Below are 16,848 nucleotides of genomic sequence, written 5' to 3' on the forward strand. Positions count from 1 at the left end.
CCCTTACTAAAGTTAAGTCTGCTTTGTAGCAGTCATAGTCTACCCTTACTAAAGTTAAGCCTGCCCTGTAGCAGTCATAGTCTACCCTTACTTCAGTAAAGTTAAGTATGCTCTGTAGCAGTCATGGTCTACCCTTACTTCAGTAAAGCAAAGTTTACTCTGTAGCAGTCATAGTCTACCCTTACTTCAGTAAAGTTGAGCCTGCTTTGTAGCAGGCATAGTCTGCCCTTACTAAAGTTAAGCCTGCCCTGTAGCAGTCACAGTCTACCCTAACTTCAGTAAAGTTAAGTATGCTCTGTAGCAGTCATGGTCTACCCTTACTTCAGTAAAGCAAAGTCTACTCTGTAACAGTCATAGTCTACCCTTACTTCAGTTAAGTTAAGCCTGCTTTGTAGCAGTCATAGTCTACCCTTACTTCAGTAAAGTTAAGTCTGCTCTGTAGCAGTCATAGTCTACCCTTACTTCAGTAAAACAAAGTCTACTCTGTAACAGTCATAGTCTACCCTTACTTCAGTTAAGTTAAGCCTGCTTTGTAGCAGTCATAGTCTGCCCTTACTTCAGTAAAGTTAAGTCTGCTCTGTAGCAGTCATAGTCTACCCTTACTTCAGTAAAGTAAGTCTGCTCTGAGCAGCAGTCATAGTCTACCCTTACTTCAGTAGAGTAAGTCTGCTCTGTAGCAGTCATAGTCTCCCCTTACTTCAGAAAACTTAAGTCTACTCTGAAACAGTCATAGTCTCCCCTTACTTCAGTAAAGTTAAGTCTGCTCTGTAACAGTCATAGTCTCCCCTTACTTCAGTAAAGTTAAGTCTTCTCTGTAACAGTCATAGTCTACCCTTACTTCAGTTAAGTTAAGTCTGCTTTGTAGCAGTCATAGTCTACCCTTACTAAAGTTAAGCCTGGTATGTAGCAGTCATAGTCTATCCATACTTCAGTAAAGTTAAGTCTGCTTTGTAGCAGTCATAGTCTACCCTTACTAAAGTTAGGCCTGCCCTGTAGCAGTCATAGTCTATCCTTACTTCAGTAAAGTTAAGTATGCTCTGTAGCAGTCATGGTCTACCCTTACTTCAGTAAAGCAAAGTCTACTCTGTAGCAGTCATAGTCTACCCTTACTTCAGTAAAGTTAAGTCTGCTTTGTAGCAGTCATAGTCTACCCTTACTAAAGTTAAGCCTGCCCTGTAGCAGTCATAGTCTATCCTTACTTCAGTAAAGTTAAGTATGCTCTGTAGCAGTCATGGTCTACCCTTACTTCAGTAAAGCAAAGTTTACTCTGTAGCAGTCATAGTCTACCCTTACTTCAGTTAAGTTTGAGCCTGCTTTGTAGCAGGCATAAGTCTGCCCTTACTTAAAGTTAAGCCTGCCCTGTAGCAGTCATAGTCTACCCTTACTTCAGTAAAGTTAAGTATGCTCTGTAGAGTCAGTCATGTCTACCCTTACTTCAGTAAAGTAAAGCAAAGTCTACTCTGTAGCAGTCATAGTCAGTAGTCTATCTACTTAGTAAGTTAGTAGTACTTTGTAGCAGTCATAGTCTACCCTTACTTCAGTAAGTTGTAGCAAGTCTCCTTACCTGCCCTGTAGCAGTCATAGTCTACCCTTACTTCAGTAAAGTTAAGTCTTGTAGCAGCTTTGTACTGCTAGTCTACTCTAATTAAGTCACCCTTACTAAAATTAAGCCTGCCCTGTAGCAGTCATAGTCTATCCTTACTTCAGTAAAGTTAAGTATGCTCTGTAGCAGTCATAGTCTACCCTTACTTTAGTAAAGAGAAGTCTACTCTGTAACAGTCATAGTCTCCCCTTACTTCAGTAAAGAGAAGTCTACTCTGTAACAGTCATAGTCTCCCTTTACTTCAGTAAAGAGAAGTCTGTTCTGTAGCAGTCATAGTCTACCCTTACTTCAGTAAAGTTAAGTCTGTTCTGTAGCAGTCATAGTATACCCTTACTTCAGTAAAGAGAAGTCTACTCTGTAACAGTCATAGTCTCCCTTTACTTCAGTAAAGTTAAGTCTACTCTGTAACAGTCATAGCCTACCCTTACTTCAGTAAAGTCAAGCCTGCTCTGTAGCAGTCTCAGTCTACCTTTACCTCAGTAAAGTTAAGTCTGCTCTGATTTTCAAATGCAATATTTAGCAGAACGGGTCATGAATTTTGAATACCAACGTGTAGTTTAGGAAAAAAACAATAGTGTTATGGATTTTATGGAGGAGACTCTGTCTGTACTATTGTGGACCCAGAAGATAAAGGCCGGGAATGTACAACTGATATGACACAAATGGACCCATCATTAGCATGGTAAGAAAACATTGTCAAGCATTCTGGATTTTTTGACACGTATGAAGATATTTGTTAATTGTAATAAGCATTTACTTACTAGGGTGATATTAATTAGACATGTAGATAATGTTGTACTCTACAAACAATTTGAGCTTAACAATCCTTGTCATCTATTGAATTCTACAGTTTGTTACTTTGATGTGTTTTGTTTATGTACAAGTACAATTAAATGACTTTGAAACCACTTAATTAATCTGTCGCCTTGTATTCACAGGGTAACCACTTTTCCAAAATCTGATGTATAGTGTACAATGTTTAGCTCTCGTTTAACAGTTAACTGTTTTGCTACATTGTACAACATCGACTGGAAAATAGACCGCCATGTGAGTTAGTAAGAGTCCATGTTCTTACTAGTTAAGAATATGGGTTCTTACAAGTGAGGTCAACTCCTTGGAATATATTCCAAGGACGATATGAAAGAAATATAACACACCTATGATACAATCGATGGAAAATCAGAAATGCATTATGGTGTATTTTGGTCTTTTTATGTCATGTATGTACAACTTTGTGTCTTGTATACATGTATGTTCATATTGTGCATACTACTTGGTTATCTGAAGTTTTAATTTAGTATCAATCTTTATATGACTTCATACAAAAACTTTCATTAAAACATGCAAAAACATGGATCAATGATCAACAAGAAGCCAATAGATTTGAAACATATTTGACAATGTTCAAAGAAAGTATTCTAAAAATAAAACTTCATATTTTCATCAAAAGATATGAAGATGCACATATAAGATAATTAGTGGATACAGAATACTCTCAAGCTCTCATACTGTAAACAGACGTATCTTAGTAACAGTTTTAGAAATTTTTATATGGTCTTCGGAATGCTAATTCATATATAGCGCTAAATTATGTAATGGGACATTTCCGGTATTGAATTTACTGTTTTCCGTATTTACGCTAAAATAAGTACTAAGTACGTTTACAGTAGTATTTCACTATTTTGCATACATATTGTATTTGATACTAAGTTGTACATAATAACAAGATAAATTAAGTCATGTTTTAATGGCTCAAATACATGTTCGTACAAACCAAACATATCTGTCCAATATGAAAAATTTCTTGCATCATTCATAATCTTAAAGATGTTTCACCGCCGACAGAGCATAAATGATACTCATTATTTGAAAAATAATTGGTTTTTAATTGTGTATATGTATGTCCAATTAACACAATAATAATATTAAATAACTTATTTTGCTTTTGGTGCATGCGCAATCATACTTCATTCCATATAGGATATAGTGTCACAGAATTTTTGCGGGATGCAATTAATTATTTTACACATTTTCAACATGAAGTAAAATTAGAAGCTCAAACTTTCCAATGGTGGTAATGGTGTAAAGTAAGTAACTTTCGTAACTGAAGAAAAGTACTAAATCATCTGCTACTGTTTTTGATAGTGAAAAAGAAAAACCATTTGTCATTGTTGGAGCATCTTTAAGAGACTTAAGTCACTTACACATGTAGGAAATAAAATACAGTTGATAATGCAGGGTTTCGAGATACCAAACCAATGTGGGTAAAGTAGGATTTACCATTGATTTGTCCCACCTTCCAGCGATTGTGACGTCACAAAAATCATGTCAAAGTATGAGGTCACATTCACAGGAAGGTGGGACTAGTCAAAAATAAATCCTACTTTACTTATACCATTTGGTATCTCAAAATTGATGTATTAAAATGTGAACCTGACACAGAGAAATACAATGTCAAGTTTCACTTGAAGCAATAAAGCAAAATCAGTTAAGTTGAAATTGACATGTAGAAATACATTGTCCGTGACTTTATCATTTAACCATGCTTCCATGCTAAATACAATTCACAAGTAATCACTATTCCAATCTGAAAATTATTCACTAATCCTATGTTATATAAATACAATAAGTTCAAAATGTTGGTAATTTCATTACTAGGGTTAATTTTGATGAGTTTGTGCACATGAATGTTTTCTGCACATTATATAGTTAGCTTTACTTTGATAAGTAAAGCACATTAAAAGCTAATGAACATAGTACAAAGGTATTTCGAGATCTTCTTTAAAGGCCCACTACCTTTCCGAAACGGCTTTTAATTTTCAAAATGGGAATGTAAAACGAGATCGATACTTTTGTAGAGTCGCAAAAGTTATTAACTTACCGTTACTACATTTTAATTAAAGTAAATAGTATGTTATTTTTTTTAACGCGGGTCATCTTATGATTCCCGCCGTTGACCTAAATACCGCGCCGTAGTTGACTGTCACTGCGCCAGACGGCAAGACAGCACATGAATCTCCACATCAGTTATCATATATATTACGCAGGAAATCTTGCATTTGTTTGGTGTTGTTACCTCATCTTAAGCCATTGATATGTATTTTCTTATGATTTTAAGAAACCTTTATTTTTCTCTCCGGAAAGGTAGTGGGCCTTTAATGTTTTAAAGTTTTCAACGTAATTTTATCGGAAAATTTCTTTGAATATTCCATTTTTCCTTATCAATAACAACCTAACTTCTAAAACATACTGCCATTATATGTGTAACCATGGTCAATACTAGCCCCAATATATCACTCGGCTAGAGAGAACTTCTCTTTAGCTTGATCGGTTGAGCATCAGACTAGTAATCCAGAGGTCCCAAATTCGATCCCTAGCAGAGGCAGGTATTAAAGTTATGCATGGACACAGGGTTGAAATTAACAATCGTAATTTACAATTAAGTCATGGACATTGGACTAGTGCCTAAAGTTAAAGATGCTCCACCGCCGACAGAGCATAAATGATATTCTTCATTTGAATAATAATTGGTGTTTAATCGTGTATATATATGCCTAATTAAAACAAAAAATAATATAAAATAATTTATTTCGCCTTTGGTGCATGCGCAATCAGTACTTCATTCCATATAGGATATAGTGTAACAGAATTTTTTCGGGATGCAATTGATTATTTTTCATATTTTCAACTTGAATTTAAATTAAAAGCTCAAACTTTTTAACAATGGAAATGGTTTAAAATAAGTAACTTTTGTAACTGAAGAAAAAACTAAATCGTCTCCTCCTGTTTTTGATAGTGAAAAAATACCATTTGTCAGCGGTGGAGCATCTTTAAGTTAAAGGCTGAACATGTTTATTTCCACATGTCAATTTTCATACCAACACCATATTTATATATATACATCAATTCATTAAATAAACATTGACAGCAACAGTCACTCTGCTTCAGTTTCTTCAAATTTCTTTTCATTTCCTGGCTATCTGTAAATATACTAAAAACATCCTGGAACAAAAATTCAAATTAAAAAAAAAGTGTTTAAAAACTTTCTCCTCATTAATAATCCCAATTAAATCAAACAAACAAAACTTATGACAAGATAAATGATAATTTATGTTCATAAATGCATTCTACATTTCATATTTATACAACATCCTGGTTATATATCTCATCATAGACATTGATTTATTTGAACATTGCTAATACAGTGCAGCAATATCAGTAAATGTCACTGTAAAATGAAGATATAAAAACATCATGGGGACCTGTTGACTTGATGTGGTAATATTTTTATATTATTTGAAAACCAGGTAGGCCTATTTTTTGTCTTGGTCCATGTCCTGGTTTTGCAAAACATTGTACAGGCAATGTTCAAGATATGTTGACTTTTTCAATACAAAATAAGTATAAAAGACTAACAACTAAACAAATTGATTTTTAATACATTACCACTGAAACTTGTCAAATTGTCGATAAAAACAGAAGTTTGGAATAAAATTCGCATGCAAATGACACAATTTCTCATTTTTTTTTGTCATGCATGGCGCTGTCAAAATAAATTGTGTGTTGTACATAATTATCGACAACTATAAAGTTTTAATTACCTTCTCTGTTGAGCTTCATACTATGGTCATTGTCATCGTCACTGTGTTTGGAGCCCTCATCACCTAAACGATGAAAAAACATCGTTTTTATATGACATTTCGTGCAAATCGAGATCACCGTGAAATAAGGGGCAATGGTGTTACTCATTTTTAAATCATGTTTATTCAAAAAGTAGCTTTTGATATTGGTAAATATCTAAGAATCTTGCTGATAATTATGTAACCTTACCACTTTCTGGCGAAAAAGGCACATTATCGGCCCAGTTGCCCCATGCTTGGCCAGCAAATAGCGACGGACTATCGTCCAGGGTCGCCATTTTGCACTTTTCTTGTTGCTTTCTGCCAGAACGGAGCCAACCGAAGATTCTGTGACGTCACACTCGGAATAATCCGCAAAAACCCACAAGTGCTTCCGCTTACATCATTAAAAAACACAGATAATTACCAATACGTAAAGTTTACTGCAAAATATACATATTTTGACCATGAAAATTATTGCTTTAGACACAAGATAAGAAATAAGTTCAAAAAAATACTAAAATTATGATTTACGTGTTATTTTTACAACATCTTAAGGGATCTTGAAATTGTAAACTCGAGAAAATGTCCGTAACTGATGGTAAGGAGCACGTAAAAACACGTGCCATTATATTTATTTATTGGTACTTAATTTGCTATTCAAACGTACAAGCATACACAAAATGATTTATATTTTTGCACTTCCTTAAAAATGTTGTTTGTGGCCGTAGATCCAGTATTCCGGGACCGGCACAAAAGCAAGCAAGATTAGGTCATTTCGGAACTGAAAGTCTCCAAAGCCTTCGATGGGACGAAATGTCCTGACACAATAATAGAATATTGCTTACTTCACAAGAGCTTTTAGGACAGATTTTCGTGAGATCAGGTCGAGCAATATACATTATATATAGGGCAATGGTCAGCTTATGTTGTAGAAAGTTTCACACTGGTCATTTATGGTCTACATAAGGATGAAGAAGTAAATGACTAGGATAAGACATAAGTAACTTGGGGTTTTGGAAGAATTTGTCAAGACCGCTTTTATGTTTGTGCACTGACCGTAACGTTTGGTGACGACAAATATTCCTTTGGTATCTGCTGACTCAACCTTTGATATGGCTTGCTGATGCAAGGGCTACCATCAATTAACACGAAACAGCATGTAATGTTGTAGCCCGATTGAGATACTTAATGGCCCCAACACCAGACTTATAGACATTATGACAGACCTACATGTCTGGTGAAGGGCCAGAGCACACTGCTATATGAAGACATGGAATTCACAGACACCGTTTGGTATTGGGACAGGTCATCTGTTATTCAGACTGCTTAAATATTATCACGGAGAAGTGCCACTTACCATGGTCTTCTTAGCAAAGGAATGAAGCATCAATACTGATTTACTTTGGCGACACCGGTGGTCTATAAATAGTACATGACTACATGGTAGTACTCTATACTCAAACAGTACTTCGATACAAGTGAGTGGTTGAGCGGTAGGGGTTTATACACTTGCTTCGTGAGGATGAGTGTAAGTGGGGTTGGACCATACCGTAGAAAATGAAAATACAAAAAAAATATTTACTGCTCAGAAGAACATGTTCATGTCTAAGTGGGTACTGTATTGTAGATTCAGATTTGAGGAGATTAAATTGTTTAATGATAACTTGCCTGAATTCATATGATTTGTTGTTTCTGATGAATGCTAGAAAGAAGAAACAAAAGACGACTGTTTATGATTCACTCTAGGTTATTAAAGAATATCCTTGATTGTAAATTTCAGTAAAGTACAATTAAGTTAGCTTTTTATGAATATAAGAGAAGCACATATACTAGCAGTCTTGATTGCCCTGACTGTATCACCGCTATAATTGATACTGTAAACAAACTTATTTTTCGCTGCTAAATTTCACATTTCATTCCTTACTAATTTTTCTTGGTGATAAGATTCTAGGGTACGGCACTTATCGCGGATATGTATTTTTCGCAATTTATTTATAATCGACCGTGACACATGCCAAATCTAAATCTTATTAGCTTGATTACAGCAATGATGATATAATCACATTTAATTTTTCAGATGATATCATTAAGAAGCGACTGTTAATTGAAGGTGATGGGGGAAACGATGACAAACGAATCTGTAACCTGATGAGGACTTTTCTACGTTATTGTAACTCAACAGATAATGACGAGGAAAGGTAAAACTCAAATTAATCTGGGGATGGGGGGATGAAGTTGAGTTCAGTCATGCTAAAACAAAAGTCATATATCTTTTTCCTGAACTATTATTGAGGATCAATGCTCTTTGCTTCTTTGGGGCCGCGGTGGGCGAGTGGTTAAGATGTCCCGACATATTACCACAAGCCCTCCACCTCTGGGATGCGGGTTCGAATCCCATGTGGGGCAGTTGCCAGGTACTGACCGCTGGCCGGTGGTTTTTCTCCGGGTACTCCGGCTTTCCTCTACCAACAAACCTGGCACGTCCTTACATGACCCTGGCTGTTAATAGGATGTAAAACTAAACAAACAAACAAATTGCTTCTTTGAAACAATGTTAGCAGAAAAATAACACAATACTTCATTGCAAACAAAACAGCTAGCTGCAGGAAAGTAATTTTGGTATGAATCAAGCATATACAAAGTGTACTGTGTTTTTGAACAGATCTACATGTAGTGCTGTTGAATAGTTTTGATGGTTGAACATTCTAATAAAGAATATATCGCATGACCAAATCCATTTTTACTCAAGATATTTACATTTTTGTGAGTGTTATTTGTTATTTATTTACAGTAGAAAATTACAGACAGTATCAGTTATTCTAATCGATCGATAATCATTACCGTACTTCATTAGAGATCAATCCTATACACAGAGGGTTACATGGGTACATGGGCCTAACTTTTAAGTGCGACTTATTTACCAGTGCAACATATATGTGTAAGAAAACTGAAAAATAAACGTAAAAATGGCCTTTGCGACTTATACACAGGTAAACTTATTGTCTGGAAAATATAATATTACTTTTAGAATTAAACACTTGAGTTCATATAAAATAGATTGAGAGCAGCCTCAGAAAACCTTTGAATCATGATACAGTACATGTATTTCAAATGTAGATATTTAATTATGATAAATCCAATGTTTTCGTATTGTTGTGACTTCAGTGCCACCAATTATCAGCGGATCCTGGCCACGCTGTCTCAGTCTGAGTACACTATAGAGAAATCCTGTAACGTTTATCAGATGAATCTCAAGGAGCAGACCAACTATGACCAACTTAGTAACCAGATAGGTATGTTATTAAGTTATTTGAACGATGTGTGAACCTCTGCGGTCCATTGTTATTTCCCATAAACATATCCTGAGTAGTAGAAGTTATTAAACAATATATCTTTTGCCTAGAATTATATTTCAAATCCATATGAAGTAAATTACCTACAACTAACACAAACGTCATAATGTCAATTTAGGAAAAATATAAACACATGTCTGTGGTGAAAAAAACTGAGCTCAAATACACTTTATCCCATTGTTATTATTTTTACACATTTTCATACCCCTATAGAAACAAAATTAAGAAAGGGGGAGTTCACTGAAATCAGCATGTGTCGTCAGTGGAAAAAGGTTGCCAAGGCAGCCCCTCCTAAAAAACGGGGTCAATTTCAATGAAACGTGGAGCAACAATGTTTGGAACCATATGTAAATGTGTATGCAGGTCGTTTTTTATTTGCCAACATTTTGGTTGCCATGGTCATTATTTACAGGTTTACCTAAATATTACCATAGCTTGTCAGATCATTAGTTTTGGATCAATTTTATTTAAACTTCAATTATTGTAGCATATAAATGTTTCTTTTGTGACAGATCACATGCTTCAATAACGGTAAAAATGCGTCCCTATCAGAATGTGTTGATTAACCAAGCTGTGGAAAAAAATCTAACAATGTATGAACATTAATATTTATTAAGATATTACAAGTATTTTATGGGGAGTTCAAAAATAGAAAGTGGACTGCAATGTTGGCTGGACATAAGCTTTGTGTATACATATATGTGCAAATAGTAAAAATTTTTTTTTCATATTCAGAACAAAAGATAAAAGAGGCAACTGAAAAGATTTCAGAATGCAAAAAGGAAGTCCAACAAGCAAAAAGGATACGGAAAAACAGACAAGGTTTGCACTATATAGAGTGTGGTATTGTTTTTACAGTGTGTATTGATATATTTTTAACAAATGTTGGATAATGTTCATTTGTCTTCAGTGGAAGATAACGTGTATGTGTCTATATCCACATCTTAATGGAATATGAATGGGACTCATTCACGTACCACGTGATACTATATGGGACTATTGTTTCTGTTGGTGATGGAATGACGTCAGAAGATGATATCCCTCGAGCTCACTAACATCATTTCAGTGATAAGATTACAAAGAATAACGTTCCAACACCACTAGAGATACTAGTCCTGTGCAAACGTAATCGGGTATCACATGGTACATGAATTAGTCCTATGTGAGATATTTAAACTTCTGATTTGTATTTTACTCTTGAAAAATAGATTAATAAGTTAGAGAAAATGAATAAGTTGATAAATGATATACTAATGCATGTATTAATGATTTTAACGTATTACTATATTTAATGTATATTTGTAAATATTCATGTTTATTTGTCCTCTATGGAAGATAACATGTAAATATTCATGTGTAACACAACTTTTGTAGGAAGTGTAGTTATTGAAGATGCTCCACTGATGACGAATGGTATTTTTTCTCTTTCAACAACAGGAGCAGACAAATTAGTATTTTTCTGCAGTTACAAAAACTTTCTTACTTTACACCATTACCACCATTAAAAAGTTGGAGCTTCTTATTTGACTTCAAGATAAAAATATTAAAAATAATTAATTGTGTACAGAAAAAAATCCATGCTAATATGCCCTATATGGAATGAAGTACTGATTGCGTGTGTACAGAAGAAATTATTTTTGTGTTAATTAGACACTTACATACACAAATATTTACAGTTAGCACTACAATAGACTCAATAATCATGCTTGCAAGTATTATCATTATCAGTGTATAATGATAGTAGAACTGGTGCGGCGATTCTGTTGTAAAAACAATTGATCAAGGGGAGGTAACTCGATATAAAAAATTCAGAAATCGGTTTGAGAAACATAAAGAAATGATGCTAAAGACATTAAAGCATTGTTAAAACATTTAACTGAATTTTGCAATTACATATTTTTATGACATGATGACCATTAAAAAATTGTAAGAAACGGGGAACTATTTTCTGTTGTTGTCAATGCTGCAATCGGTGGGAAATGTGGGGTTATCATGGTTATAATTATACCCTCATAACCGCAACAAAATTAAAATTTAATCATTGAGTAAACATATATATTTTTCAAATAATGGGTATTGTTAATGTTCTGTCAGAGGTGGAGCATCTTTGATGTATATATGTAGGTACAGTTTTTAAACATGAGACAATCATATCGGTTATTTGATTTCAGAGTATGACGCCCTGGCAAAAGTGATACAGCAACATCCTGACAGACAGGACACAACAAGGTATAGAAAGGGGGGATAACTCTTGAGAGGATTAATTCAGTAAAGGGAGTAACTGTTTCTTCTTAAACAGAAGAGAAATATTATTCAATACTTAGACTATTATATAAGGGGAGATAAGAAAAAAGAATATTTCATTAAAAGAGGAAATTAATTTTAATTTAACAATTTTCAAAATCGCTACGTATCAATACACTGGACACCACAGACGCTAGCTTGTGATGATAATATCACAAAAAACTGATATCATGACAAATAAATAAGGGAGATAATTAGACATAACAAAATCTTATTAAAACCGGATCTTCGATTACACTCTGATACTCTACGCTCAAGTACGATGTAACAAAGAATAGATTTACCGGAACGGTTTGGAAATCAAGATGTGATTTTAATCGGATTTGGTAAACAGGTAGACACTCACTTGAGCATTCAGACGGTGATTTGATACTGATAAGCTGTCAGAGCCAAAATTTACATTACCTTCTACTCAGTATTGTATTGATTTCATGAAGACATTTAAGCCTCTCAGAATAATTCAACCTCCTACCTTCTTATTAGTAAACGTCGTAAGATATTTCTTGCTAAAGACACAGAAAAAGGCAAACTTCAGTAATTATCCGAAGGTAAACTTTAGGAATACTCTTTGGGACTATAAATAGATAGATTATAGATATTTTTAATTTTCACATTTATTTCTTGTTGCATAGGCAGCTTCAGTGTTTGGATAAAGAAGTAGCAGGTCTTGAGGAATCCAAGGAGGTACTCGAACAGAAGGTTGGTTCATATAATCAATTTATTGGTGTACAACGTATGTGATTTAAGGATTTTCTACATCAACTCTCTACATACCATTGTCATATACAGAAGACAAAAAAACATGATGTCTCATTCCTGTTGTTGTATACAGACGACAGAAAAATATGCTGTCTCATCCCTGTTGTTGTTTACAGACGAAAGAAAAACATGATATCTCATCCCCGTTGTCATATACAGACGACAGAAAAACATGACATTTCATCTCCGTTGTCGTTTACAGAAGACAGAAAAACATGATGTCTCATCTCAGTTGTTGTATACAGACGGCAGAAAAACATGAGGTCTCATCTTAGTTGTTGTATACAGACGGCAGAAAAACATGATGTTTTATTTGCTTTGTCATATACAGACGACTGGAAAAACATGACGTTTCATTTCTGTTGTCGTAAACAGACGACAGAAAAACATGACGTTTCATTTCTGTTGTCGTATACAAAAGACAGAAAATCCTGACGTCTCATCTCTGTTGTCATTCATATACAGACGACAGAAAAACATGACATTTCATCTCCGTTGTCGTTTACAGAAGACAGAAAAACATGATGTCTCATCTCAGTTGTTGTATACAGACGGCAGTAAAACATGAGGTCTCATCTTAGTTGTTGTATACAGACGGCAGAAAAACATGATGTTTTATTTGCTTTGTCATATACAGACGACTGGAAAAACATGACGTTTCATTTCTGTTGTCGTAAACAGACGACAGAAAAACATGACGTTTCATTTCTGTTGTCGTATACAAAAGACAGAAAATCCTGACGTCTCATCTCTGTTGTCATATACAGACGACAGAAAAACATGACATTTCATCTCCGTTGTCGTTTACAGAAGACAGAAAAACATGATGTCTCATCTCAGTTGTTGTATACAGACGGCAGTAAAACATGAGGTCTCATCTTAGTTGTTGTATACAGACGGCAGAAAAACATGATGTTTTATTTGCTTTGTCATATACAGACGACTGGAAAAACATGACGTTTCATTTCTGTTGTCGTAAACAGACGACAGAAAAACATGACGTTTCATTTCTGTTGTCGTATACAAAAGACAGAAAATCCTGACGTCTCATCTCTGTTGTCGTATACAGACAACAGAAAAACATGATGTCTTATTCCTGTTCAAACGTGCTGTCTCATCCCCGTTGTCGTATACAGATGACAGAAAAACATGACGTCTCATTCCTGTTGTTGTATGCAGACAATAGGAAACTTGGCATTACCTTATCTATGATAAGTTGTATCCAGCAGACAACATATGAATTTCACAATAAAATGTTATGTAAAAACAACATCATCCATTAATACCGAACATTTTGATAGGAGAAAAGTACTCATTTTCTGTCATGTAACCCACATTTCTTGAATTTCCCACGATGTGCAACATAGCGATGATCGCAATCATTCTACTGTCAGTAAAATACAAACCTGGGAAAATAATGATATTTATGTTATCGAACAAGTTTGTGATTGCCATGAACATTGGTTCTTGTTTTTCTGCATTATTTCGGCATGATTTAAACCTCATCAGAACAGACAAAAACACACCAAAAACAACCCCCATATTGCTAAAATGTCTTGGGAGAAGCCTAATAATGACTTCCGGTCCAGAACCTGGTCCGAAATTACGGTGCGGAAAGAGTTGACATCAAATCAAAACTGTTTGTTGATGAAGCATTTTTTATCAAAAGACAGCTTATTTCGCGATTTCCATTTCAAAACAAGTTTACCAATGTTACCTTCACGATGTTTAAAACTTCAATGGAATATATTCCTATCAGTAAAATGGATGAAGATCTTAATTCGCAGAGATAAACAGTCATTAATTTACTGGGATCATGAAATTCACGAAATTAACTTACACATGAAGGAAAAGTGGTTTATATTACTGTATGTCCAGATAAAATACGCTTTATACCAACATTGCTAATTTGACAGGTTGGCCTATAAGTAATTGGAATAATTTTGTAACTCGTTTACTGTATGTCCAGATAAAATACACTATATACCAACATCGCTAATTTGACAGGTTGGCCTATAAGTAATTAGAATAATTTTGTTAACTCGTTAACTATGAGTGATCGTGGTGGTTGTCATCTGTAGTTAACTATGAATAATCGGGGTGGTGATATCTCTATTGTTAACTGTAAATTATTTAAGGGACATACCGGTAGTTAGCTAGGGCAAAAAAATTAATATGTCTGTTTAGGGTTACCCGACCGACCCTAATTTTTTACCCCCGACCCAAATTTTTCCTCCCATTTTTCTACGGAAACAAAATAAAAGTCAGAATTTCGCTCTCAGAATCCGGTTCCGGACATTATTTTAGAGTGAAAGACACTAAAAAATTTTTTTTTTTTAAATCCCTCCGACCTACTGACCCTATTTTTTTGCCATCCGACCTACTGACCCTATTTTTTTGCCAATGTAACCCTAAACAGACATATTATTTTTTTTGGCCTTATGAGTGATTGAGGTACATAATGGTAACTATGGTGGTCATCCTGTCTTTATATACTATATGTTTACCATTTTCCAACTATTAAGTTGCTCTTATTTTAAAATTTGATTTCATGGTACATACTTTGTTTACAGCTGGACTTGAGGAGGAAACAGTTCCATGTACTTATTGCATCCATCCATGAACTGGAGAAGATTCTGGAAGGTAATCCTTCTCTTCTATTTGACTTCTTATATCATTTTCACTGAATAATTGAATTTCATATGTTACACAATTTCTGTTGGTTAGAAGATTGAGGTTATTTATGAATAGACTGAAAGAAAATTCAGCTCTTGTAATTTATAATCAATCAAAAAGACAATTCCATGAAACATCTAACTTACACTGTACGGAAAAAAATAGGGGTTTTTGTATAATTGGAAATTGCATTTTCAAACCCATAATATTTAATAAAAACATGTTTAGATAAGTACTAGGAGAAGGGGTTACACATAGGTAAACAAGACTTGTAATGAAATAAAAGTTTTATTGAATTAACCCAGCCAGGGTGATAAAAAATATTCGTCTAAATCTAAAATATTAATTGTATAACTAATTCTTTTTGTTTTTATTTTTCCACATAGATGATGAAAAGAAAGAATCTATGGATACCAGCTGAGGATGGTGGACTGCTTTCATGTGGAACTCTAATTAACTTTTGAATATGTTGGAGTTGAGAAGCACAAATCAACATACTCAACATATACACTCTGAGAAGAAGATCGTTGAAGCGAATGTGAAATAGTTAAACATTCACATATTTAGAGATACCCAAGTTGTGTGTACTTTGTAATTCAATGAAAAAGAAAGTAAAGAAACAAGGGAGATAACTTGTGGTTTCTTGAATGGAATTATGCAAACAAAAATAAAAGAGTAATTAGGATATATCCTTGTTACTTAAGTAATCAGTGTAAAATTGTCATGTGGCTGTTGTCTGATCGATTATGGACTTAAATACTAAAGAGAGTTAGTATCTCATGCCATTTTGGTGATTTATATCTAAGTTAATTGAATGATGTTATTCAACTTGTTCATTTATTCAAGTTATGTTTTATTTGAAGCTAAGATTCAAGAAAATCTTATTGAACATTAAGTTAATATGACCAAAAACTAAACTAAAAACAATCTTATTGAACATAATAGTTTTAATAGGACCAAAATCTTCATCATAGATAAGTGATTAAATGGTTGCATATTATGTTGCTAATATTGACTATTCTTGCTGCAGGTCAAATATCCTCTTTGTAAAATGCTTAAAAATCATAAATTTGATGAAGAAATCAACAGATTGTAGTTATCGCAACCCATTACCATGGTGATATATTAATCACCATTTGATTCTGTTTTCCCTCACAGTTATAGACTAACAAGTTCTTTTTCATTCATTATTGTTTCCATACACTTTGTAAAGTCTTTAGTTGTTATATGAAAAATAAAATTTTACTTTTGAAAACTTTTGTGTCTCTGTTTCCTTATTCACATGGGTAAAGTACTCCGAGCTTACTAATATCATGGTAGACATTTGTTTGTTTACTGAATCTGAAAATAAGGAAAGATTATTTAGGACTTCATCATTCAACTTTGTTGCTGTTATTTGTCAAGAAGTAAATGTATTCTTCCATGAATTTCAATTTTACATCGATGTATTTCATTCTAAATCACCAGGGAAAAAAGAAAAACAATATCAAAAGGTGTTTTGTTTCGCACTGCTGCATCTGATGTAACCCTA

The 16,848-nt window shown here is 34.1% G+C and overlaps 2 protein-coding genes across 2 annotated transcripts in view; one reads left to right on the top strand and one right to left on the bottom strand.

The window, feature by feature from the left end:
* Positions 1-6,585, bottom strand: part of LOC138336616 (ataxin-7-like protein 1) — a 42,849-nt gene extending 36,264 nt beyond the window's left edge. The window contains exons 1-2 of the mRNA XM_069286137.1: positions 6,434-6,585; positions 6,205-6,267 (exon numbers count right to left, since the gene is read on the bottom strand). Coding sequence (XP_069142238.1) covers positions 6,205-6,267; positions 6,434-6,521 — 151 coding nt within the window. The 5' untranslated portion in view covers positions 6,522-6,585. The remainder of the gene's footprint in view (positions 1-6,204; positions 6,268-6,433) is intronic.
* Positions 6,586-6,706: 121 nt separating this feature from the next.
* Positions 6,707-16,572, top strand: LOC138336617 (THO complex subunit 7 homolog). The gene is made up of 8 exons (XM_069286138.1): positions 6,707-6,823; positions 8,303-8,423; positions 9,391-9,518; positions 10,314-10,400; positions 11,750-11,807; positions 12,515-12,581; positions 15,215-15,284; positions 15,704-16,572. Exons 1-8 carry the CDS (start codon positions 6,808-6,810, stop codon positions 15,736-15,738), a joined length of 582 nt encoding a protein of 193 aa, XP_069142239.1. The 5' UTR covers positions 6,707-6,807; the 3' UTR covers positions 15,739-16,572.
* The last annotated feature ends 276 nt before the right edge of the window (positions 16,573-16,848 follow it).

The sequence above is a fragment of the Argopecten irradians genome, chromosome 12, assembly GCF_041381155.1.
Source record: "Argopecten irradians isolate NY chromosome 12, Ai_NY, whole genome shotgun sequence".
Classification (NCBI taxonomy): domain Eukaryota; kingdom Metazoa; phylum Mollusca; class Bivalvia; order Pectinida; family Pectinidae; genus Argopecten; species Argopecten irradians.